This window comes from Spermophilus citellus (assembly GCF_964194105.1).
Source record: "Spermophilus citellus genome assembly, chromosome: 7".
NCBI classification, from domain to species: Eukaryota; Metazoa; Chordata; class Mammalia; order Rodentia; family Sciuridae; genus Spermophilus; species Spermophilus citellus.
Genome location: NC_138188.1, coordinates 109,888,956 through 109,913,264, shown reverse-complemented (window position 1 = coordinate 109,913,264; position 24,309 = coordinate 109,888,956). Strand labels below are relative to the sequence as shown.

At 34.6% G+C, this 24,309-nt stretch overlaps 1 protein-coding gene across 2 annotated transcripts in view; it reads left to right on the top strand.

Moving 5' to 3' along the window:
* Positions 1 to 20,241, top strand: part of LMLN (leishmanolysin like peptidase) — a 77,839-nt gene extending 57,598 nt beyond the window's left edge. Inside the window, exons 13-17 of one of the 2 annotated variants that reach the window (XM_081302658.1) lie at positions 447 to 516; positions 1,716 to 1,875; positions 4,955 to 5,085; positions 12,155 to 12,365; positions 16,713 to 20,241. In XM_081302658.1, the coding sequence (XP_081158784.1) occupies positions 447 to 516; positions 1,716 to 1,875; positions 4,955 to 5,085; positions 12,155 to 12,365; positions 16,713 to 16,813 (673 nt within the window). In that variant the 3' untranslated portion in view covers positions 16,814 to 20,241. Of the gene's footprint in view, positions 1 to 383; positions 517 to 1,715; positions 1,876 to 4,954; positions 5,086 to 12,154; positions 12,366 to 16,712 lie in introns of both variants that reach the window. The other variant, XM_081302657.1, reaches the window with a different exon arrangement.
* Positions 20,242 to 24,309: the final 4,068 nt, after the last annotated feature.

Below are 24,309 nucleotides of genomic sequence, written 5' to 3'. Positions count from 1 at the left end.
AATCTTCATTTTGCACAAGAATATAAAATTGTCTTTTGAGTATTTTCAGTTTAACAATTTGTCAAAATTCTTTAAACTAGATTTTGACATAGGAAAAGATTGCACTCTTTGTAGCTGCAGAGCAGAGGGGATATGACTACCATTTTTTTCTGAGACTCCATTTGTTAATTATGATGATTTGATTTTTAGACCAGCATCTAGAATTTCATGTATTGGCATTAAAAACACAAAGCTGATATGCAGAAAACAGGAAAAAAAATAAATAGGATTTCATTTAGTAACAGTACAACAATGTTAGAATTTATCTAGCATGGACAAGCTCTATAATAGACTTCTAATTATTTTTTTTTATTTGATGATATGGTGCTTATTTTTGTGTACAGAAGACAGGTGCTGAGCCCGTACTGTGACACGCTCAGAAGTAATCCATTGCAATTAACTTGCAGACAAGACCAGAGAGCAGTTGCAGTGTGTAATTTGCAGAAGTTTCCTAAACCTTTGCCACCAGAATATCAGGTAACACATGTTTTCGGCACAATTTTAGGAATCATATTTTTAAGAAGTCATCTCCATTTTGACTTCAGAGAGTAAATTCCCCAAAGCCAAGTGCTATGGCACATGCCTATAATCCCAGGGACTCTGGAGGTAGCTTCAGTAATTTTGCTCTACCTGCCATTTTCAGAGTAATCTTAAGTCAGAAATGATGTCTCAGAAGCTAATTTTAAATGATAGCTGCTAATTTTGAGCTTCCTACATATATTTATGACCACACTGAGTGCTTCAGACACCATAAGATGGCAACTGTATTTTTTTTTTTTTTTTGGTACCAGGATGTGAACTCAGGGACACTCAATCACTCACTGAGTGCCACCCCCACATCCACATCCCCAGCCCTATTTGTATTTTATGTAGAGACAGGGTCTCACTGAGTTTTTTAGCACCTCGCCTTTGCTGAGGCTGGCTTTGCACTTGGGATCCTTCTGCCTCAGCCTCCCAAGCCACTGGGATTACAGGTGTGTGCTACTGCACCTGACATGGTAACTGTATTCCTAAGCATACCTTTATAACTCATAAGTTGTTGTAAAATGTAAAATGTGAAATAGTTAGGCTTTTCTGATACCTTGTTCTTTGGTATTCAGAGTTTTTTTTTATATATTTAATTTATTTTCTCAATTTTTATTTTTTCAAAACAGCACATCAATTAAGCCTCCTAAAAACACCTGTATATTTTATTTGTTTGTCTTTGCAACAGGGTCACACTATGTTGCCCAGGTTAGTCTTGAACTCTTGGGCTCAAGCAATCCTCCTGTCTCAGCCTCCCCAACAGATAGGACTATAGGTGTGTACATCACCTGACACTTTATATTTAAAGTGTCTTAATTCTATGCATTTGTTTTATGTTTTGTCGATTATTAAAGCTCTTCCTTTTGCTGTCAAATTCTCTTTTTTAAAACATTGATCAAGTTTGTCCTCCTAAGAGATGTTGAATTAATTTATTTATCTTGCTTATTTTTAAACAATAGCAACTTCAAAATACCCTTCCTATGGCATATTATATCTTCTTTGTGTTATGCAGTTTATGAAGAAAACTACACTAATATCTTGTGTTATACAGCATTAGAGAGTTGTTATAAGTAACCTATGGACTTTATTTTGATTATGCAGAATGACTCTTAATCTCTTGTCTTTCTGATAATATTTTTTAATTTTTGCAGTACTTTGATGAACTCAGTGGAATACCTACAGAAGATTTGCCTTATTATGGTGGGTCAGTAGAAATTGCTGACTATTGCCCTTTCAGTCAGGAATTCAGTTGGCATTTAAGTGGTGAATATCAACGCAGCTCAGATTGTAGGATATTAGAAAATCAACCAGGTTAGTAGTCTAGTTAAATCAAGTATTAAATACACAATAATATCATGTATCAGCAATATAAAATAGTGGTGAAGGGCACAGTCCTGGAACCAGCCTGAGTTTGTGTTTTAGTTTCACTGCTATTCATCAGTGAGAAGTCATTTAACTTTCCTGTGCCTGTTTCTTCATCTGTATAATGGGAATAATAATACCTGACTCATAGAATTGTTTTGAAAATTATATAAATAAAATAATAATTGCACAGAACTATGCTGGCTCATAAAGAGGATTGTTATCTGTTAGATACATGAATTCATGTGCACACACTGCATTTTAGCAATACCTTACATCTGCGTGGCAATTTTCACTTGTAAAGCACTTTTCATTATGTATCATTTCCTTTTATTTTTCTAAAAACCTAATGAGAGACATAAGAGAGATATTATTGTCATTGGTGAATGAACAGACATCAAGTAATATAGTTAATTGATATCAGTGTAAGACCCTCTGGTATTGGGTTGGTTTCCCCTCCTACCATTTTGTTTTTGTATCAGGTTGTTTTTATTAAAATGCCTTAGGTAACCTATTTTTTTTCTTTCATAGGAAGTGTGCATTTTATGTAGTTTAGAAGTAACACGACATGTCATTCTGTAGATCTCAAAATAATACTGTTGCCCCATGGCCTGTAAGATATATTACTAAAGTCATGCCGGTAATCCCAATAACTTGGGAGGCTGAAAAGACATCAAAGGAATAAACTATATGGTGATTTAGTATTTTTTAATACCTTTATTTTATTTATTTTAATATAGTGCTGAGGATTGAACCCGGGCCTCGCATGTGCTAGGCGAGCACTCTACTGCTGATCCACAAGCCCAGCTCCTAGTATTTTGAAATAATAGTTATAGCTCATACAATATTCTCACATCTGATATGTTAATAAAAAGCAATAGTTTTTCTCTCTGTTTTTAAAGTTTTTAACATTGTCTTCCCCCACTCCCAACACTATTCACTCCTTTATTATAGATTTGGTCATTTAAACTTCAAATTTCTACAATGTTTTTACAAATTATTCTGAAACCTGACAGGTTAACTATATTTCTACAGTCTTGTTTTCCCATCACTCATCTATTTAATTCATGTCCTGAAGACTTAATATAACTACTCAGAAGTCCCATGTTAAAGCAAAAGAAATACACAGATATGTCAATTGTGGGTTTTCCAGAGATAACCATTTTAGAGCTGGAGTTGGCAAACGTTTCTTTGTGAAGGGCAAAATATAAATATTTCAGGCTTTGCCATTCATCTGGTCTCTGTAGCAGGTGCTGTGCTTCTACAGTGTAAAATTAATATGTAAACAACATTATATGTAAACAACATTATATATAAGCAATATTATACATAATATAAACATATTTTATAAACAATATTAAGTGTGTGAGGGTTTCAGGATTTGGGCTGAGGATTATGGTTTGCTTAACCCTATTTTGCTTACTGATCACAAGCTTTTTTGTTTGTTTTTTTCAATGGTACTGGTAATTCCAGGGGTGTTCTACTACTAAGCTACAACACCAACCCTTTTGATTTATTTATATATTTTAGCGTTATTTTTGGTTTTTATAAAAGGTCTCTCCAGGGGCCAGTTTGTGGCCCAGTGGTAGAGTGCTTACCTAGCATGTGTGAGACACTGGGTTCTAGCCTCAGCACCACATAAAAATTAATAAATAAAATAAAGATATTGTGTTCACCTATAACTAAAAAGATTTTTTTTAAAAAAAGGTCTCTCCAAGTTGCCAAGTCTGGCCTCAAACTTACAATCCTCCTACCTCAGTCTCCTGAGTATCTGGGATTAGAGACATGGAACACCACTATGCTTTTTGAAGACTTTGAAACTCATAAATAAAAGAAATATAGAGTTCTGTTTTGTATTTTATTTCTTAGCTCATATAATTAATATTTTTAAAAAACTGACATAAAAAATTTATTTCAAAATGGACTAGTTGAACTCTCTACTTTAAAAAAATGAAGCTTGTATAAAGAGAGTACACTATTACTAGGGTTTGCCCATTAGGTTCATTTGGTACTGTACCTCTGCAGGTGTATGTTTAGAATGAGACTAGATAGATCAGCATGTTATTTATGACTTTACAGAGGTGGCACAAATTGAAGTTTTTTTTTAAAAAAGCTGCAAAACCCAAAAAACCCTTCATTATATAAATCATTTGGCCTCATCCTGTCATGAGTCACTTGGATATAACTCCTTACTTAGGCCAGTGATTCTTATTTTTTTTTGTTTTGTTTTATTGGCACACATTAATTATACAGAATGATGGGTTTTGTTTGTGGCATATTTGTACATGCATATAATATACTTTGATAATTTTCAATCCCCCATTATACCCTTTGCCTGTCTCCTTCTTTTTATATGTATGTATATATATTTTTATACACACACACACGTATGTATGTATATATTTAGTTGTAGATGGACACGATGCCTTTATTTCATTTATTTATTTTTATGTGGTAACCCAGTGCCTCACACATGATAGGCAAGTGCTCTACCACTCAGCCACAACCCCTTTCCACTTATTTTTCTCTAATAGTCTCCCATTTACATTCTGTAGTTCTTATTTTGGTATCTAATCATTAAATGATTCTTAGTGTCAAGTCCTTAGTATATTTAACCTAGATACTTTCAGCCTACTTTTATTCTCTTATTTCTGATATATATTAATTCTACCATGCTAGTTCCTTTATGACAATTCATTTTGAATTTAAAATCCTGTTTATTTTAAATTTTTATTTAAAATGTCCATTTAAAAAGTTTGATTTGGGGCTGGGGTTGTGGCAGCGGTAGAGTGCTCGCCTCGCACGTGCGAGACCCTGGGTTCGATCCTTAGCACCCCATAAAAAATAAATAAATAAGTGAAATAAAGGTGTTGTGTCCAACTACAACTAAAAAATATCTAAAAAAATAAAATAAAATAAATAAAAAGTTTGATTTTCTTAAAGCAGCTTTTAATTATAAAATAGAATGCTTCAATTTCTTATTCTTTGTATTAAAAAAATCTAATTTGAGACTCCTGGTTTGCTTCAGAAATTTTTAAAAACTATGGTGCCGAAAAGTATGGACCCCATTCAGTTTGTCTAATCCAGAAGTCGGCATTTGTCATGGAAAAGTGTGAGAGGAAGCTGAGTTACCCAGACTGGGGAAGTGGATGTTATCAGGTAAAGTACATGCTTTTAATAATTATGCTAAATATTATATAATTTTTATCTTGCAGTCTTTTATATTTGAAATTATATTTTATGCATTTTTAGATACATAATTTACTGATGGATAATTTAGCTTATTTTGATTATTTATGTAATTATTAGTTTGATGCTTGTGTTTTGTGAAAATATTTTTATTTCTTTGAGGAAAAATTTGCCTTTCTACATTTGTTTAACAGTAGATATAATTGCAGCCACGTGCAATGGTTCATGCCTGTAATCCCAAAGATTGAGGAGGCTGAGGCAGGAGGATCACAAGTTCAAGGCCAGCCTTGACAACTTAGCAAGACCCTGTCTCAAAATAAAAAATTGAAAGGGGATGTGGCTTAGTGCAGAGTGCCCCCTGGGTTCAATCCCTACTACAACCCCCTATCAAAAAAAATACATATGTATATGTAAAATATCTATATATTAATAAGTTTCATAATATTTTTGCTTCTGAGCATGATGAGGAAGTAATGATAAAGATTAAGTTTTGTTCTTGAACAAATGTTTTATATTGGAAGAAATGTAAAATTTTATTTCAAGAGGTCTGAGGAAAGCATGAGTTATAAGAATTAAAAAACTAATTGTTGATTAATAATAGTTTTTTATATAGTTCATGCTTTTTATATAGCTCACTGGTGGAGCACTTACCTAATATGAGATAGGCTTTGAGTTTAATCCTCAGCCTTCCAAAGAAAACAAAAAACTGAGATTAGAAAGCCAAATGGCAGTGCATTCTACTGTCATGTATAACTAATTAGTAAAAAAAATAAATAAAAATTTAAAAAAAGAAAAAAAAATTTAAAGTAATCTAAATGGCCAAACTACTACTTTCCCAATTATTTATATATCTGATATTGATTGACTGTCACCTTTTTAAGAACTGATCAAGATACAGGAATTCTGTAACTTAGGGGTATCCAACTTAATTTTCCATATCAGGAAGGATAATGTGATCCTGAGAACTGAAGAATAAGCATTGTGCCATTTCCACTACAAGAGTTAGATGGTCCTTTGTAACTAGGAATTTTGCAATTATTTTTAAAGTTGACTATGAAATTTAATTTTTTTGGTAGCAGCTTTAGTAATATATATTTTATTTAATTTCATTTAATTCATATAGCATTAAAGTCTTACAAAGAAAATTAGAAATAAATATTTTCTAGCTGTAATGTGACAACTGGAATCCAGGAATCACGTTCTAATAAATCCCATTAAAGATGTATGCAGGGCTGGGGATGTGGCTCAAGCTGTAGCGTGCTTGCCTCGCATGCGTGCGGCCCGGGTTCGATCCTCAGCACCACATACCAACAAAGATGTTGTGTCCGCCAAGAACTAAAAAAAAAAATTAATATTAAAAATTCTCTCTCTCTCTCTCTCTCCCCTCTCTCACTCTCTCTTAAAAAAAAAAAAAAAAGATGTATGCATTGAGGGCTGGGGCTGGGGCTCAGCGGTAGAGCACTTGCCTGGCATGTGTGAGGCACTGGGTTTGGTTCTCAGCACAGCATGTGGATAAATTAAATAAATAAATAAAGGTCTATCAACAACTTAAAAACCATTTTAAAAAGATGTTTGATGTAAACTTTGTTGAACATATTGTTGGTGGGACTGCAGACTAGTAAACCACTTTGGAAAACAGTTTGGAGGGTCCTCAAAGAAAAAAACAAAAAAAAACATGGATGGAATCACCATGTGACTCAGCTATCCCATTCCTGGGTATTTTCCCGAAAGATCTAAAGTTGGCATAATACAACAACAAAGCCACATCAATGTTTACAGCAGCACAATTCAAAATAGCTAAATTGTGGAATCAACCCAATCAATAGATGAGTGGATTAAGACAATGTGGTACATATATAAATATAATGGAGTTCTTCTCAGTCATTTAAAAGAATGAAATTATGGCATTTACAAGTATATGGATGGATATGGAGAATATCATGTGAAATTAGTCAAACTCAGAAACTCCAAGGTTGGATGTTTACTCTCATATGCAGAAGCTAGAGTGAAATGAAAGAAAGGGGGAGGGAAGGATAAGATTATGTAAAGAACCAATCAAATACAATTTAATAGAGAGCTAAATAAAGTCTATTAGAATAGAAGGATAAGTGGGGGAAGATGGGAGGGAAAAGAGGGAACCATGAACTGAAGTAGATTTTCATGCATGTATGAGTTTATTGGGAATGAACCCAACAACTGTGTATAACTATAAAGCTCTAATTAAAAAAAAATAGTATGTAGTTCTGACCTAGTTAAAATCATGGTATGTAATTTTGTCTTACTGGCTTCACTTAATACTGTGGGGGCCCAGTGAATACTAGGATTGAACCCAGGGCCTCATGTGTGCTAAACAAGTGCTTTAGTACTTTTAATAGGGGATACCTCTTCCTTTCCATTAATAATGTTTATTGTTGTTTATGGCTATAGAACATGGCATCATTTTAAAGTATTATAATTAGGAAAGTTACTCTCTTACATATTGAATTTATTTCCATTTTCACCATATAAAAATGCTTTTATAAATATATTTACATTTTTAAAATAAATTCCCATAAGTGAGAATATTGAAGGAGACAAAGCAAGAACAGTGACAAGTATAATAGGAAGGTGACCTTTTTAAGCTCTTTTAATGTTTTATAAATCTCAACCATTATGAAGGGATTATATAGACTTACCATGCCATCTGCAAAGATTGGCTTTACTTTCACTGTACCAAAATATTATCAGTTATTTTTTCTAATTTAATACTAGCACTATTTATGTGGAAAATGTGTTTGATTTCTTAATGATTAACAGTTTGATTAGCTCTTTTGTGTTGGGGGGCTTTGGGGCATTTTTTGTTTATTGGTTTCATGATTGTTGTTTTTATTTATTTTGATTGAAAAACTCTCAGAATGGCTCAAAAAAATTTTCTGAGTCATTTCATGCAAATTGCAGGCATGCTACCTGCTAAATACTTTCACTCCTAAATACTTTAATTCATATTTCTTATAAACAACGACCGCCTTCTACATAACAATAATACAGTGTATTTCTTTGGTAGTATTTAGCTCTTTCACCTTTTTTCATATTACATTCGCTTCCTAGTTCTCCGTCTTCTCTGTAGTAATTTTGGATAGGTATATTTTCATTATATTTACCTTAAGATGACTATGTAAATGTGAAGCCATGTGTTTTACAATGATTACTTCTCTTATTCTCCCCCCAAAACTTTCCCTCTGGATTTAATAACTAATATCTTGTTTTCTCATTCAGTTTTTCTTTATTTAACACTAATTTAATTCCAAACTTTTTTCCTTGGACTCATCTAGTTTCATATAATCAGATGCTTTAGGTATTCTATCAGTTTAATCTTAAGAAAATCACCTCTGGAAGTTTCTAATCTATACTAATCTGGATAAAGATAACCTTTAAATTTATAACATAACTGTCCCTTTCCTTCTCCAGTCATGATCATCCTGGGGGTGCCTCTGTCCCTTTCTATATTGGTTCCTTTACTTCTAGGGTTTTTTTTTCCCCCTTCATTTTAATGGATCATATCCCCTGGTGGATTTTTGAGGAGTATCTGGGAGAGGAGAATTTTGAGACCTCTAGCGTATGAAAGTATCACTATCCTGCCCTTATACCTGATGATAGTGTAGGGTAGGCAAGACTCAAGCTGGGCCTGAAGATTAAGTTGGCAAAAGGTACATTTCCAGGAGTTAAGCATATGTGTTTATTTAATAAAAGTTTTACATGAAAGAAGTGGTAAAATCTAGATGCTTTTTTACTAGGTTAAACAAAGGGAAGCAATTATGGGAAAAAAAAGTAAAAGATATGGGGAGGCTAAAGAAGATGAGAATTATTTTAACAGCATTTTTTTGTACTAAAATTTGCTCAACTTTGACTCCCTGTCTCCAGTGATGTTTCTTTTTTCCTGGAATAAGGAAGACATCTTTTTTTTAAAAAAATATTTTTTTGCTGTTGATGGATCTTTATTTGAACCCAGTGCCTCACGCATGCTAGGCAGGAACGCTACGCCTGAGCCATAACCCCAGCCCCAGGGAGGACATCTTTGATGTGGGATTTTTATCTCCTACTTTCAAGAAGAGAGGGAGAGTCAGAATACTTTCCTTGTTCTGCTGTTTTTCAAGTGCCTTTAGGTCTAAATAATTGTTATGCCAAAATGGCATATTTGGGGGTGGCATATTCTACTATTCTTCAGTAGTTTGGGTATAGTTTTCTTTTTGAAAATCATTGTCCATCATAATTCTGAAGGAATTTTTCCTTGGCATTTTGGCTCTCAATATCACTGTGATTTTTTTTTAATGTATATAATCTTTTTTTCTTTCCCCTCTGGAAGCTGGTAAATTCTTTTTTTAACTCTTTACTTTTTTAAAGAGTTAAAATTGTAGTGAAGGTAGTGGTCAAAGGCCTTATGTACATACTCAGAGTTTCCAAATTGCTTTTCAGTTGTTCTTCAATATATACAGTCTGTTTAAGAACACCATAAATAGACCTAACTCTTAATAAAATAAACTTTAATCTCTCTAACTGTAGCCTATACTTCTTGATTTCTGGTGCCAGCAATTCCAGGCCTTCCTGTATTCTTCGAATTCCATCATGTTGCTTCTTGGGTTTCCTTGCTGCTGGATTTTGATTCAGCTTGCTTGAGTCTATTAAGTCTTCTACTTCTTGTACATCTACTTTGTCTGCCAACACTTAATTCCCAGAATTAGCTTCATCAAGGGAGTTTTCCCATCAACACTCATCTAATTCTCATCTTCTTCCCAAACTGTAACATCGATATGTACCTTACTCTGCTCCAAATCCTTGCTGGGTGTAGTGATACACACTTGTGATCCCAGTGACTATGGAAGCTGAGACAGGAGTACCTCAAGTTCAAGGCCAGCCTCCGCAACTTAGCAAGACCCTTTCTCAAAAATTTTAAATAAATAAATAAAAAGGACTGGGGATGTAGCTCAGTGGTAAAGCACCCCGGGTTCAATTCCCAGTACCAAAACAAACAAATGAATGAATCCCATGTCCATCTTAGGGTATAAATGCTTTTTTAACATGAAAATTTCTAATATTTGTTGCTATTGTTTTTACCATTTTCAATTCTTAATCATAGTCTTTTTTAAAAAATATATTTATTTTATGTACTTATTTTTTTTTAATGTGGTGCTGAGGATCGAACCCAGCACCTTGCACGTGCCAGGCGAGCACTCTACAGCTGAGCCACAACCCCAGCCCCTCATAGTCTTTTTTTAAGGAAAAAGTTATATGTTATGTCTTTTATCTCAGTTAAAGGTTCAAGAAGGCTGACACTGTATCATGGACTTCTTTGGTATTCTTTTCAGCACCAAGCATAATGCTCAATCAATTCTTGCTTAAAATAATGATTACTTTGCACTATTGAGTGACAGGACTTAGGGAAAAGGTCACTTTGTAGTTTGTTTTTTGTACTTATTGTAACAAATTTCCAAATTAGTCTTATATTTCAACTTCACTAATGATAGAGTTATTTTTTAAATGACTCATTGTTCAAATGTACTTTTGTAATTCTTCTTTTGAAATTGCCATTTGAAGTAGTTTAATAACTAAGAAAATAAACTTTAATGTTTTCTATTACCCCTATGTTAAATCTTATGTTAACTAGTTTAGACAGCTACATTTATCAGATTTGGTTCTGGGCAGCTTTGGGCTATTTCCATAAATTGCATCTACTTTGGCAAGTAAAAATTTGTTGCCCTCCGACACATTCAGAATCATTCACTGATATTGAAGGTAGTTCCAAGAAAGAAGTTCCAGAAATATTCAGTGTGAAGTAGCATATTTGAAATTAACATGAATCTTTGTAGGAAACGACTTTGTAGAGGACACAGTGATTTTTAAATATTTTGAAAGTTGTCTTTAATGTGTCTGTTTTTTAACATTAGTTACCCCTGCAGTTGAGATTTGAATCTTGCCTTTCAAGATGTTACTAGTCTAACTAGATACAGTGGCACATATCTGTAATCCCAGCTACTCATGAGGCTGAGGCAGGAGGGTCCCAAATTCAAAGCCAACATCAGCAACTCAGCAAGACCCTGTCTCAAAATAAAAACTTAAAAAGGGCTGGGGAGTAGCTCAGTGGTAAAGCTCCCTGGGAATCAATCCCTAGTAGCTTTAAAAAAAAAAAAAAAAAGATGTTACCAATTTGGATAAAATCACCATGACTTTGTATCTCTGAGCAGAAGATCTGGGGTAGGAAGAAAGAATGAAGAACTTTCTCTATGTACATTTCTATATCGTATGCTTTTTTTTCTTTACAGTGAATATATATTATTTTAATGATTTAGATAACTAATAAAATTTGACTTACAAAATCTCCTCACTTGTGGAGAGAGGTGAAATGGTTGATGGCTATTTCACAGAGATTTAGGCTGAAGGATGCTGAAAAATATAGAAATATTATTCTTTATAAGTTGGCTTCAGGGTCTGTGAATTCCAGTTGCTGAACTGAGAGTTTAAGAAATACTACCACAGGGGCTGGGGTTGTGGCTCAGGGGTAGAGCATTTGCCTTGTGCTTGTGAGGCATTGGGTTCAATTCCCAGCACCACAAATAAATAAGCAAATAAAATAAAGATCCATCAACAACTATATATATATATAATATATATATATATATATTATATATATATATATTATATATATATATTTTTTTTACATACATACACACAATCACACACACACACTACTATAGTGAAAATCTTTTAGAAACTATGAGTTAAAAGTATGCTGGGGGGGGGCTGGGGTTGTGGCTCAGCGGTAGAGCGCTCCTCTAGCATGGGCGAGGCCCTGGGTTCAATCCTCAGCACCACATAAAAATAAATAAATAAAGGTATTGTGTTCAACTACAGTTAAAAAAAAATAAAATAAAAATATGCTCAATGCCAAATTGTGCTTTATAGCCAATATTTCTAGTGAATTTTAGTATATTTTCTGCAATTGAAGGAGAAATCTCATATCCTAGAATCGTACTGATCTGATTTTTTTTTTCCTCCCTATTGGAAGATTTCTTGTTCTCTTCAAGGTCTAACGGTTTGGGTCCAAGATACTTCATATTTATGCAGCCGGGCTGGACAGGTCCTCCCTGTCAGTATTCAGATGAATGGTTGGATTCATGAGGGAAACCTGCTCTGTCCATCATGCTGGGATTTCTGTGAGCAGTGTCCTCCAGAGACAGATCCCCCAGTGGCTAACCTGACTCGAGCGCTTCCACTGGGTGAGTACTCTTTGTGGTTGGAACTAAGAGGGAAAGTAATGAGTAACACAGTGTTGAAATTACCTTTATAAGAGCCTGGAGCAAGTTGAGTTGCTTCTCTCCTGGTTGCAGCTTGTAGCGAAATCCTTCTTCCTGCCATTATAGAACTCTAAAGTAGTAAGGAGACAGTTCTTTAGAGTTAGAAGGAGGATGGAAAAATCTGACTTGAGAAGAATGCCTTCCTCATTATCAATTGTTCATACTGAGGCTCACAACCCATCACTAAGATTGTAAGAACAGAATTCATGAATTCTCAATTAAAATTGTGGCTTAAATGAACTATGAGTAAATCTATGGCAGCACAGCATTTTAGAATATGAACAACAAAAATCTCATGCAGTGTTTTATTTTTTAACTACAGTTATTTTTAAAAATGAAACTGCACTCACAACCCTTTGTCTCTTCTGTGCTCTGGTTGAAAATACAGGGCTACATTCAGTTTACACGTGAAAGTTTTTCCACCTCTAGGATTAACTTCCTTTCTTTTCCAAGTCCTAGGGGCTGTAGCAGAGGGTGAGTTTGGGGAGATTAGTACTTACGTTGAGGGTCTTCAAGACCACCTCTAGTTCTGTTGGCTCAATAGAAGGACTCACAGGACTTGTCATACTTAAGGCTTAGCCTTGTTCAAGCAAAAGGATGTAAAACAAAATTAGCAAAGGGAAAATGTGCATAGGATGAAGTCCAGAAGACAGCAGTTCCAAGACAGTAGCTAAGGACTGTCTTTGCAGACAGAATTACTAAGCCTGCCAGGTTCAAATTCTTTTTTTTCCACAGTATTTTAGTTAGCTGAATTTTCTGCAGTTCTAATAGTAATCACACAATTAATTATTTGAAATTCTATAAAGCCTTACACCTTTTGATGTAATATACAGTAAATAGTGATAAATCTGCTCAATTAACTTTTGATGTGGAGATGATTGGAAGACTTAGTTTTCTTACAGTTGTTATTAAATTACGTTGGCTAAAATCCATAAATAGATAGTTCTGATGAGTTCTCGTTCTCAGACCTAATCCCAGATTTAATTGTAAGAAACTATTACCATCTCATTATCAAAGAGACAAGCAGGGATTCAGACCACTAGCCTTTGAGTTGAAATAAAGGGAGCATTAACTCCAGCTGGCAAAAATTCTTTGGAATCCAGGAGAAGAATGTGTAGGAATGAGGAGAAAGCCAGACCCAGTTAAGGGCCTTTGAAAAGTTCCCACCTAGGAGCATGACAAAGACTAGGGAGTCTGTTGAAAAGAGGTGGGCAGCACTTGATCATGGCACTTTACACTCTACTCCAACCAGCTGGCACTTTACACTCTACTTTTTATCCTGCTTCCCTCTTTATCAGTCCTTTTTCTGAAGCCTTTGTGTTGTGGTCTTATTTCTTTTCATGTTAACTTGCCAGTTCAATAGGAGGCAGGCTCAAAAACATTGTAAACTTCAAATTACTAACACTGATATTGAAAAATGTGCAAAAATATTATAAGAATGGATAATTTCAAGCATTACTTTTATAGTTTGTAAGCATCACTGTTGAAATTCTAGAATAACACATCCTCCCATATTTGCTAATATGTGTGAATAGAGCACACACAGAGCTTTAACTGAACATGTTAAACTATGAACTAAGGACCTGAACAGACTTTACATATGCTATTTCTTTTAGGTAGATTGTTTCTCTTTAATACAGTTTTTGTTGACCAACAAATTGTAAAAATGTTGACACTTGAAATGTACTTGTATGAATAATATTAATAATTATTAAACAATCATCCCTAATCTGTCTTCTGAATTAAAGTATTTTTAAGTGTGACTTTAAAACATTAAAACTGCTGATATTCTGGAGGAAGTGTAATGATATTTCTCTCCCCAAATTCTTCTGATTTTTGTCATTGTTGTTGGTTTTCTCAATGATTTGTTCATATAGCTTCCTTACAGTTGCAGTGTCTTTTAAGAATGTTAAACTTGGGGTTGTGGCTCAGTGGTAGAGCACTTGCCTAGCATGTGTAAGGCACTGGGTTCAATTCTTAGCACCACATATAAGTAAATAAATGAAATAAAGGTCCATCAACAACTAAAAAAAAGAATGTTAAACTTATCTTCTTTTCTCCTTCCTTTTCCATACTCATTACTTCTAAATGCTTGAAGCAATTAAATAATTGTTCTGTATTGCTCAAGACAGTTTCCATTATTGATTACGAAATCAGGAGATAAAGACCTGTGTTATAAGTAACTCCAGCCAACTCCACACTACCTGATGCAGTAGGCCAGAAATTTTTCTAACAGAACATTTGTGTTAACGGAAATATTCTGTAATTCACATTGTCCAATTCAACAATATAATAGTCATTGGCCACAAGTGACTATTAAACATGTGCAATGTGGATACTATGACCAGAACTAAATATTTATTTATTTGTTTGTTTGTTTATTGTTCCGTGCTGGGGACTGAACCCAAAGCCTCATGCATGCCGGGCAAGTCCTCTACCATTGAACTGTACAACCAAGCTCTAAGATTTTAATTTAACTTTAATAGCACATATAAGTACTGGCTGCTACTATAGTGGACATTTACAGCTCTAGGTCAGAGGTTCTCAAACTTTAGCATGCATCAGAACCATGTTAAAACACGAAGAATTTGCATTTTTAATAAGGTCCTAGGTGATGCTGATATTGGTCTAGGGACCATACTTTGAGAAGCACTATTTTCTATTAAGTGGACTTCTCATAGGATTTGTATACAATTACATTTGTAACAATTACATGGTGATTCCATTGGGAAAGAATGGAAATTTCCCATAGGTTGCCTACGTAACATGCCATGAGACAATTTTTTAAATGATACTCAACACTAAAATAGATGCTCAAAGAGTGGTCTCATGCCTTGATAATTATCATTCTGTTCATCTGTAACTGAAGATCAATTCTATTTTTGTTACCTTTTAAGCAATTTAGACTTGAACTTAGTGGTTCTTTGAAGACCCATCTGTAATTTTTTCCACTGCCCATCTCTTGACTTGAGTCAAGATTTACCTACAAGAGAACTTTTTTAAAAAACTGATGCTTGACTCACAGTTATCCTATCAGCCCACAATTCTTCAAGTTCTGTAATTCACACTTCTTTTATCTCTACTTGAATTGTGGACATTCTGATGACAACTTCAAAATTCCCATATAAGATCTTTATTGTTCAAAATATAAAAATAAAAACTCATCATAAATTAAGCTTAGGTTGGCCTTGTCTCAACTGCAATAAAAATATTTTCATTATGAGAATTATTCAGGGAAGCATTTTAGCCTTGAGAACAGCTCATAAATAATTTAAAATATATTCCTAGTGCCCAAAGCCCATCATCTGCTTTTTCCAAATCAAACCTTGCATGATATGGATGAATGGGTAGATTTCTAGAAATTGGGGACCATCTGTCTTAGTTTGACTGGGTAGGCCTCATGTCTCCCCTCCTGGTGTAATTATTAACAGTGCTGTCTTCTATTCTTGAACTGTACTGGTTTGGAATAATAAATTATATGGTCACCCTACTTATAAGGGACAAGTAAGGATAAAAGAAAAGAGTTCTTTCTCAGCACAGCGACATATCTCTGTAATCCCAACAACTCAGAAGGCTAAGGCAAGAGGATTGCAAGTTCAAGGTCAGCCTTGGCAACTTGAGAACTGTCTTAAAAATAAAAAGGGTTGAGGAGGTAGCTCAGTGATAGAGCACTCCTGGATTCAATCCCCAGTACTAAAAAAAAAAAAAAAGGAGAGAAAGTTCTTCATCCATCACAGAATAACCAAGTTCACGTACCATCTTTACCTTTGCTGGTTACCACCCTAAGACACTTCTTTCTTTTCATGGGTGCCATTTTATTATTACCTTGACTTGGTAGTTATCTTTTCTTCCTTTGTGTGTATATTCTATTTTTTATAATATTAAAAAACAATAACTGTGTGTTGGGGTTTCAGGAAGTCACTCTTTTTAAAAATTTTTGTTTATTTTATTAGTACTAGGAATTGAACCCAGGAGCATTTAACCACTGAACCACATTCCCAGCACTTTTTATTTTTTATTTTGAGACAGGGTAATGCTAAGTTGCTCAGGGACTCACTAAGTTCTGAAGCTAACTTTGAACTTGCAGTCCTCCTGCCTCAGCCTCCTGAACTGCTGGAATTTCAGGTGTGCACCACCATTCCTGGCCAGGAAGTCACTCTATTCTGCTAAGATGATTCTTATTCACCTCTATGCATCTGTCAATATTTAATTGGTATGATTTAATCACAAAATGGTTATGGAAAGTCAACTTCTTGTTTTCAACTCTAGATCTCTGTTCCTGCTCCTCCAGCCTGGTGGTCACCCTCTGGCTTCTGCTAGGCAATCTGTTTCCTCTGCTGGCTGGATTTCTTCTCTGTGTATGGCACTAGGAATGGAAAAGTGAAATTTAAAGAAAAGTGAATTCTCAACTCCTTTATCTCATATTCCTGTGAACAAAGCACAAAATCTGGGCAAGTGTGAACCTGTGCAATGGTAGAAGTGGCATTCCTGACTTTGGCTTGGGCCTGTTCACTACAATGGACCTTGAAGCAAAACTTCACAGCAGTCGCTCCTCATCAACTACCCAGCCACCTCAAAGATTGGAGAAGGAGAAGGAATTACAAGTCACCACATCTTGTACTTCAAGATATATAATCTCCCTGAAGTTTTCTTTTGAAAACAGGATAATTGGTGAAATTCCCAGAGTGATTACATACCTCAGCATTTTCATTAACCTAAAATGATAAGCAAGTTCATCCTGGACACCACAGTAACAAATAATAGCCAATTATTACAAAATTGTAAGTTGTGGATCTTGCCCTCAGAAGTATCAGTTGCCCTTTAATTTACAGAAAATAATGAATTAAAATTTCTATATCACTATTACACTTATTTTAAATTTGATGGCTGTATGTATAGTATACTTTTATTTGGGCTTAGTTTAGTTTGATTTGATTTTGGTTTCAAGACAGGGTCTCAGTATATTGCCCAGGCTGGCTTTTAGCTGGCAATCTTCCTGCCTCAACTTCCCAAGTAGCTGGGATAGAGACTTGTGCCATCATGCCCCACTTGTCCATAGTACATTTGTATCATTGTTCTCATTGTTTGTCCTGAAGAGTTTTAAACTGTTTTACTAAGTCTTGTGAATTCATTCCGCTTGCCTTTTTTGCCAGCTGTGTAGCAGTCTACTACTGAACTGTTATCAGTGTATCGTTAACCCTGTCTACTCACCGATCTTCAGTGCTCAGCTTCCATTTCATTGTCCATTAACTTAATAATGACTCCAAAAAATGTGGAAGCAGAGAGAATAAAACACACTGCCCGGCAAAAACGTTGAAGATGTGCAACCAGAAGAAAAAATTGTTGTACATTTTTCAGGTATTAGTTATGACAACTGTAATCCAATGAAGCAAAACCATTTATTTTATCCCTTTTGAACAATGTAGATGAAAGGAAATTGTGTTATAAACATGTATGTGGTTATTTTCAGTGGACTAAAATTGTTCGGGAAGAATTTAGAATACCTGAAAAATTTTTTATGAATAAGATGAAAACTGTATCTTTTACCTCCTGCTTTTGATAACTCTCTTACCATATAGATTTTGTGAAATAATTCTGTGGTACCAGAGCACCAACCCCATTTATCGATTCCTCTTTGAAATTTCTTTAATGAGAGGTGATGCCCAGTTTTTCTCTCTAAAGCTAATAAGTTCTGCAGCATTAAAAATTCAACCCTTGAAGGAAGCTTGTTTAGAAATTGTGCTAAATGAGCAAAGCAGCATAACTACTGTTTTGGCAGTCCCACATAAAGGAAAGTTACTTTTTAAAATACATAAATCTAAAGTATATGTTTGCATGAGATATAAATTGGAGGTATTTGTGGTATTTGTCATTGTGAAAGCTGGGGCCCCAAACATAGTTAATTTCAGTTTAAGAGAAAGAGTGGTCTGCTGGACAACACTCAGTATTATACATCCATTAAATTATGCAAGGTGAGAGAAAAGTAGAGTATATTTTTAAATAAATGTATAATTATCTAAACTTACATACCTATTATGATTATGTATCACCCCACAAAGTTGTATAAAGAACTTCACCAAAAAATCAAATGGATTAATAATATATTTGAGATTCACAGTGCTAGGTTTGACTATATTTTGACTGTTGTGCAGTAATGCCATTAGGTAGTATTGTTTCCAAGCATGGTGCTTTTTATACTTGAAATATATCTTTGCTTTATTTTTTGATATAATTATATTTGCACTGATGACTTTATGAAGAAAATATTATGGATGACACTTTTTGTATATATATTTATTAAGCTTGGAATCTGGTGGCCCAGTGTTTTATCTGCACAAACATGAAATGTGATGGAGTATGAGATTAAGAAATTGTGAGTTCCTGAAGGTAACTAACTTCATTGATGTCTCCCTTTCTCTTCAGTAAAGCTTAATCAAGGTTGTTTATAACTGATTCTGCATAGTGTACTTAGCAAGACTTAGAAGGACACTGAACCTGTAAGAAATTTTAAGAGAGACATTTTAGTCTCTTAGAATATGACAGTTTTGAAGCAAAAACTTTTAAAATCTGAGACAATGCAGAAATATTAGTCTAAAATTCAGCTGTGAACTGAAGAATTTGAAATTGCATACATGCTGGTATTCTGTGGTGGTTAGGCCCTTCATGTTAGGAAAAACAAAACCAGTTTCCTCTGTCAGAGAGATGGAGTGGGCTGCAGCTGGGGTAAAGTTAAGTGGAGCAGGGAAGAAGAATGCAGAGCTGCTAATTTGGGGACAATGAACTAGAGTCCCCTCCCAATTCAAAAAAGGTCAAGTGCTTATAAAAATTGACTACCTCGGTTTTCAGTTCAAACTTAGATTCATTTTGATTGTTTTAAGGTCCCAGTTATCAAAAATATCATAAAAATTTGTCTCAGGTTTTGAAGACCAGAATTTACAGGAAGGAAATAAAAGCCATGTCAGTAGCCTTGAGCTGACAGCTTTAAAGAAACTGGCAAGCAGTTAGGTAGTCATAATGTAGTTCTCTCTGGTATTTTCTCAGAAAACATTCTTTTTCCTTGCTTTTTTCTTAAAATCGGCAAACCTTACCTTTTTCCTATAAGATATTTATTTTTGTTAAGACCAAATGGATATTCTAAAAATGTTAAAATATGGTTAACATAAGTTTTCGATGTTTAAATAGTTTTAGGAAGATACATAAATAGATATTATCAGAGTATTCCATAAAATTTTATTGATATGCTTTTCAGTGAGAAGACTTACTGTTTGAGGCCATTTAAAAAACAACTAGATGATTTCTCAGAATCCTTCCAGCTGTAATATTCTATAACTAATTCTCAGCCACATTGCTTGTCACCACTGGCTCTGATCCACCTCCTGGAGTGTGCAGCCTTCATGTTGTGCTCATCACAGAGTCTTTGCTCAATGCCTTACTGCTGTCCATGTCTTTGGACACCTGTTGGACAGAGAAGAATCTGTCTCTGAGGGCAGTTGAGTGACAATCCCCAAAGAAGGAGACGGACTTAAGTCACAGCCCTACAGCTCTATTTCATAATGGACACTGGTCATTCCCGCCATGACCTTGCAGTCCAGGAAGATGAACATATTTTGATAGTCTATAGTTTTCATTCTGAAGAGAGAACTTTCCTGAAAAGAAGAATTTTTTTTTAAATGTATATTGGGTCGGGGGGAGGGGAGGTAGTGTTGAATTATTTTCTTTTATGTTTACACTTTTAATAAGTAAAATAGAAGATTTGAAAATTATTCTTTATTTATAGTAATGAACCTTAAGTGTAATATATTCCTTAGAAAAAAAACAATTTTAATAAAAAATGGAAACTAATTTGTATCTTGTCTTTACTTATTACCATCAATTTTTTAAAACCTGAATGAGGAATAAAAACATAGTTATGCTCCTTTATTTGAAGAAGAGTTATTATGAAATAAAGTTCAGTTTTTACCTTAATTTGAGTAATATTGTCCTTACAGAAAGGGGACAGGTCTTATGCAAAGCTATAGGGACTAGCCCTCAAATAGTTAAGCAGGAGAGAGCAGACCAAACCAATGCACAGAACAGTTTGTTCCATGCTGCAGGCCAGGAGTTTCATTGCGGGACCACCTGGAGCACTAAAGTACCACGTTTACATGGTGGCATCAGATAGACTGTGACTATGGTCATGGAGTTAGTTCTTCCTCATAACCTGAATGTAGTGAGAGAGAAAGTCCCCCAGGCGTGCCTTTCCAATGTACACACAGAACTATTCTGCCTGCGACACAGACTCAAGTATTTTGTGGAATTGATAGCTGTGTGACCTAATTGTTGAACCTAGATCTTTATGGGAATTTCATAACCTATAGATTTTAGGAGTTTTAAATATTCCATATAAATAGCTAAAACTATATACAATTAACTATTTAATGCAGCTGAATAAATCCAGTGTTATTTGTTCAGCATATGGAAGATAAAGCTGTATACATGTGTTACCTTGTTTACTTTAAGTTTTGTTGTAGACATAGAATATAGCTTCTTTAGATTGGTCTTTTGTTCACAATTACATATAGGTTGGTTTTTGTTCACAATCTCTCCACTAGATTTTTTTGAAATGGGAGTTTATTTAAATCAAATCCCTCCCCTGCTCCCCGACCCCGCTAGGAATTAAATCCAGGGAGTAGCTACCACTGAGTTACACCCCAGACCTTTTTATTTTGTTTTGAGACAGGTTATCACAAAAGTTGATAAGCCTGGCCTTAAACTTGTGGATCCTTCTGTCTCAACCTAAGTTGCTGGAATTACAGGTGTGTGCCACCACACCTAGCTCAGAAGTTAATTTTTTAAAGTTAAAAATAAATTGAACAGGCTGAGCATGTTGACACATGCTTATAATCTCAGTGACCCAGAAAGCTGAGACAGAAGATTCACCAGATTGGACAGGGGAAAACGGGGAAGGGAGGAAGGGTTGGGATGAGAAAGACAGTGGAATGAATAGGACATAGCTTTCCTATGTTCATATGTAAATAATGACTACAGCATGTACAACCACAAGAATGGGAAGTTATACTCCATGTATGTATGATGTCAAAAATACATTCTACATCATATATAACTAAAAAGAGCAAATAATTAAAAAAAAAAAAACTGACGGGGTCACCGGATACTAAAAAAAAAAAAAAAGGTAGGGAGTTCTGGGGATGTCGCTCAATGGTTCAATCCCCGGTTTAAAAAAAAAATCTTTTATTTCAAATAGTTTTTTTTTTTAAATTTTATCTGTTTGTTTTCAGTTATCCTCTTTAGGAATTCCAGTTATGTATAATCTTTAGTTCCTGATTTTTATCTCATTGATATATATATATATATATATATATATACAACTAAATATATATATATATATATTTAGTTGTAGATAGACACAATACCTTTATTGTATTTTTACGTGGTGCTGAGGATCATACCCAGTGCCTCACGCGGGCCAGGTGAGCATTCTATCACTAAGCCACAGTCCCAGCCCCTATTTCATTGTCTTTTTCTCTTCTCTGTCTACTCTGTTCTATACTCTGTTTTCAACAGTGTATTCTCCCTTATGCTTCTTTTGTTTTTGCTCTATTTTCTGCAGTTGTGCTCTCTGTATGGCATGTTTTTCCTGAGCCTACAACAACTGTCAACATCTTCAAGGCTGATGATTGGACACTGGAACTCTGGGTATCAGTGCAGCTGTCTCTAAGCATGTCAGTCTTCATAATTTTGTTTGCTAATAGCAACAGCAGCTAAAAGATGAGCCCTGTTTCAAATCTGCCTTCTAAATATTGACAGAACCTAATTACATTCCGAATCCTAACTTCAGGGGAGTCTCAGAAACACATACCCTCTACACACAGCAGGAAGGAGGAATGGATGTTGACTGCACTGACCCACAACATCTATCACAGTGTTCTGTGTTGTCAATTCTTTTTACAATCTTGTCACTTGTGAGCAGAAGTTTAAAATGATTCCTTGTATGATTTTTTGCCTTTGGTGTTATACTCAGAAGTCTTCCTTACCCCATTATAATTTTTATTTACTTTTAAAAGTTTAGCCTTTTTCTTTAGAAAATATTGAGCAGAAATAATAAAATAATAGTTTTACCACTCTTAAAAATATTATATATAGTGATAAAACTACTATTACTTCCTCTGTCTCCTCCACTTCCATCCCTCCAGAAGTAATCTGGAGGGATTGAGTTGGTATATACCTTTCAGACTTTTTTTACCATTATATATACACATATAAATATAGAACAGACATTCATATTAAAAATAAAAGTAGAACTACCCTATACATACTATATATAGACATAGCTTGAAATTCCTACAAAGATGCTTAAGGTTCAATACATCTTTCCAGATCAGTAAACTTATAGTTTATATGATTTCATGATACTCAGAAGATATAGCATTCCTTATTTAACTACCCCCTCACTAATGGGCATCAATGTTATTTCCAGTACAATTATGTCCTATATTTTATTGTGATTTCTTTAATTTTCACATTATTCTTTAATATAGCAGGAATTCATTTTGTTGTTTAGCCTGAGGAAGGATTCCAACTATATTTTTTCCAAGTAGTCATTCTAGTATTGTTTATTAAACCAATAGGAAAAGACTTTCCAAGGGCCAGGTAAGATATTCCCTGGAAGGAAAACAAAATGGCTTAGTGCCAAAAGAATTCAAACACAAAAATCCAAAACTCATCCATCCCAGAAACTTCTCTATCCCTTTCTAGTATTTCCTTCAAATTAAAGGGGGGGAGAAGCATATATTTCTTAGGTTAGACAAAGGTATTCATCCATTTTCAAGAAAACTGTTACATTCTCTCTTTAGAGACAGGATTTTTTTCCCATTGTAGGCAGATTTTATTGTGAAATGAGATATGATATTCCTGGTTTTTACTCTACCCAACATAGGGAAGTTTATGTTCCTTTCTTCCTTTCTTTCTTTTGTTTTTGTTTTTGTGGCACTGAGGATTAAACCCAGAGGCTGTCTATTATTCAGCCACATCCCCAGCCACTTGCCATCTTCCACACCTTTTTTTTTGAGACAGTCTCCCTATGTTGCCTAGGCTGACCTGAACTTGTGATCCTTCTGTCTCAGCCTCTAGTCACTGGAATTATAGGTGAGCACTACCACCTCCTGCAGGGAAAAAAGTATTCTAAATTTATTAAAGACAGTAGAATTTACAATCATGAAAAAATATCATAATTCACTTAAACATATACAGCATTAGGTGGGGAGTACAGAGGTGTTTTTAGTCAATATGATATGGTTCCTAATCATGTTCCATCAGAAATAGATGTATTATTTCTGATTGTAATTCAGAAGACAGAGGTAAGACATTCTACCTGGGATCATAAAATACATTTGGAAATTTCACTCATCTACACCAAAGGGACAATATTTCTCAGTCAAGTTAAGCAAGACATTGTCTCAATTGAATATGTATTTATTTTTCTCTAGAAATTAAATAAAACAAGTGTTTCTCTCATATTTGGAAGCTAGAAAGGAAAAAGGAAAAGAAAGATTGGGGATCTCATGAAAATCAAAGGGAGATCAGTAGCTTCAAGGAAAGGGATCAGGGGGAGAAAGAAGGAAGGGGAAAGGGGAATGATATTGGCCAAGTTATATTGTGTACATGGATGAATATGTAACAACAAATCCCACCAATATATATAAATATAATGTACCAAAAACTGGAAAATGAAAAAACTAAACTATTATGTAAGAGGGTCATGATATCCTACTATAACCCCAGTGACAGGAAGAGGCTGAGGCAAAGAGATCAAGAAGGTCAAAATTCTAGGACACCCTGGGCAACTTGGTGAGATCTTGTCTCAAAA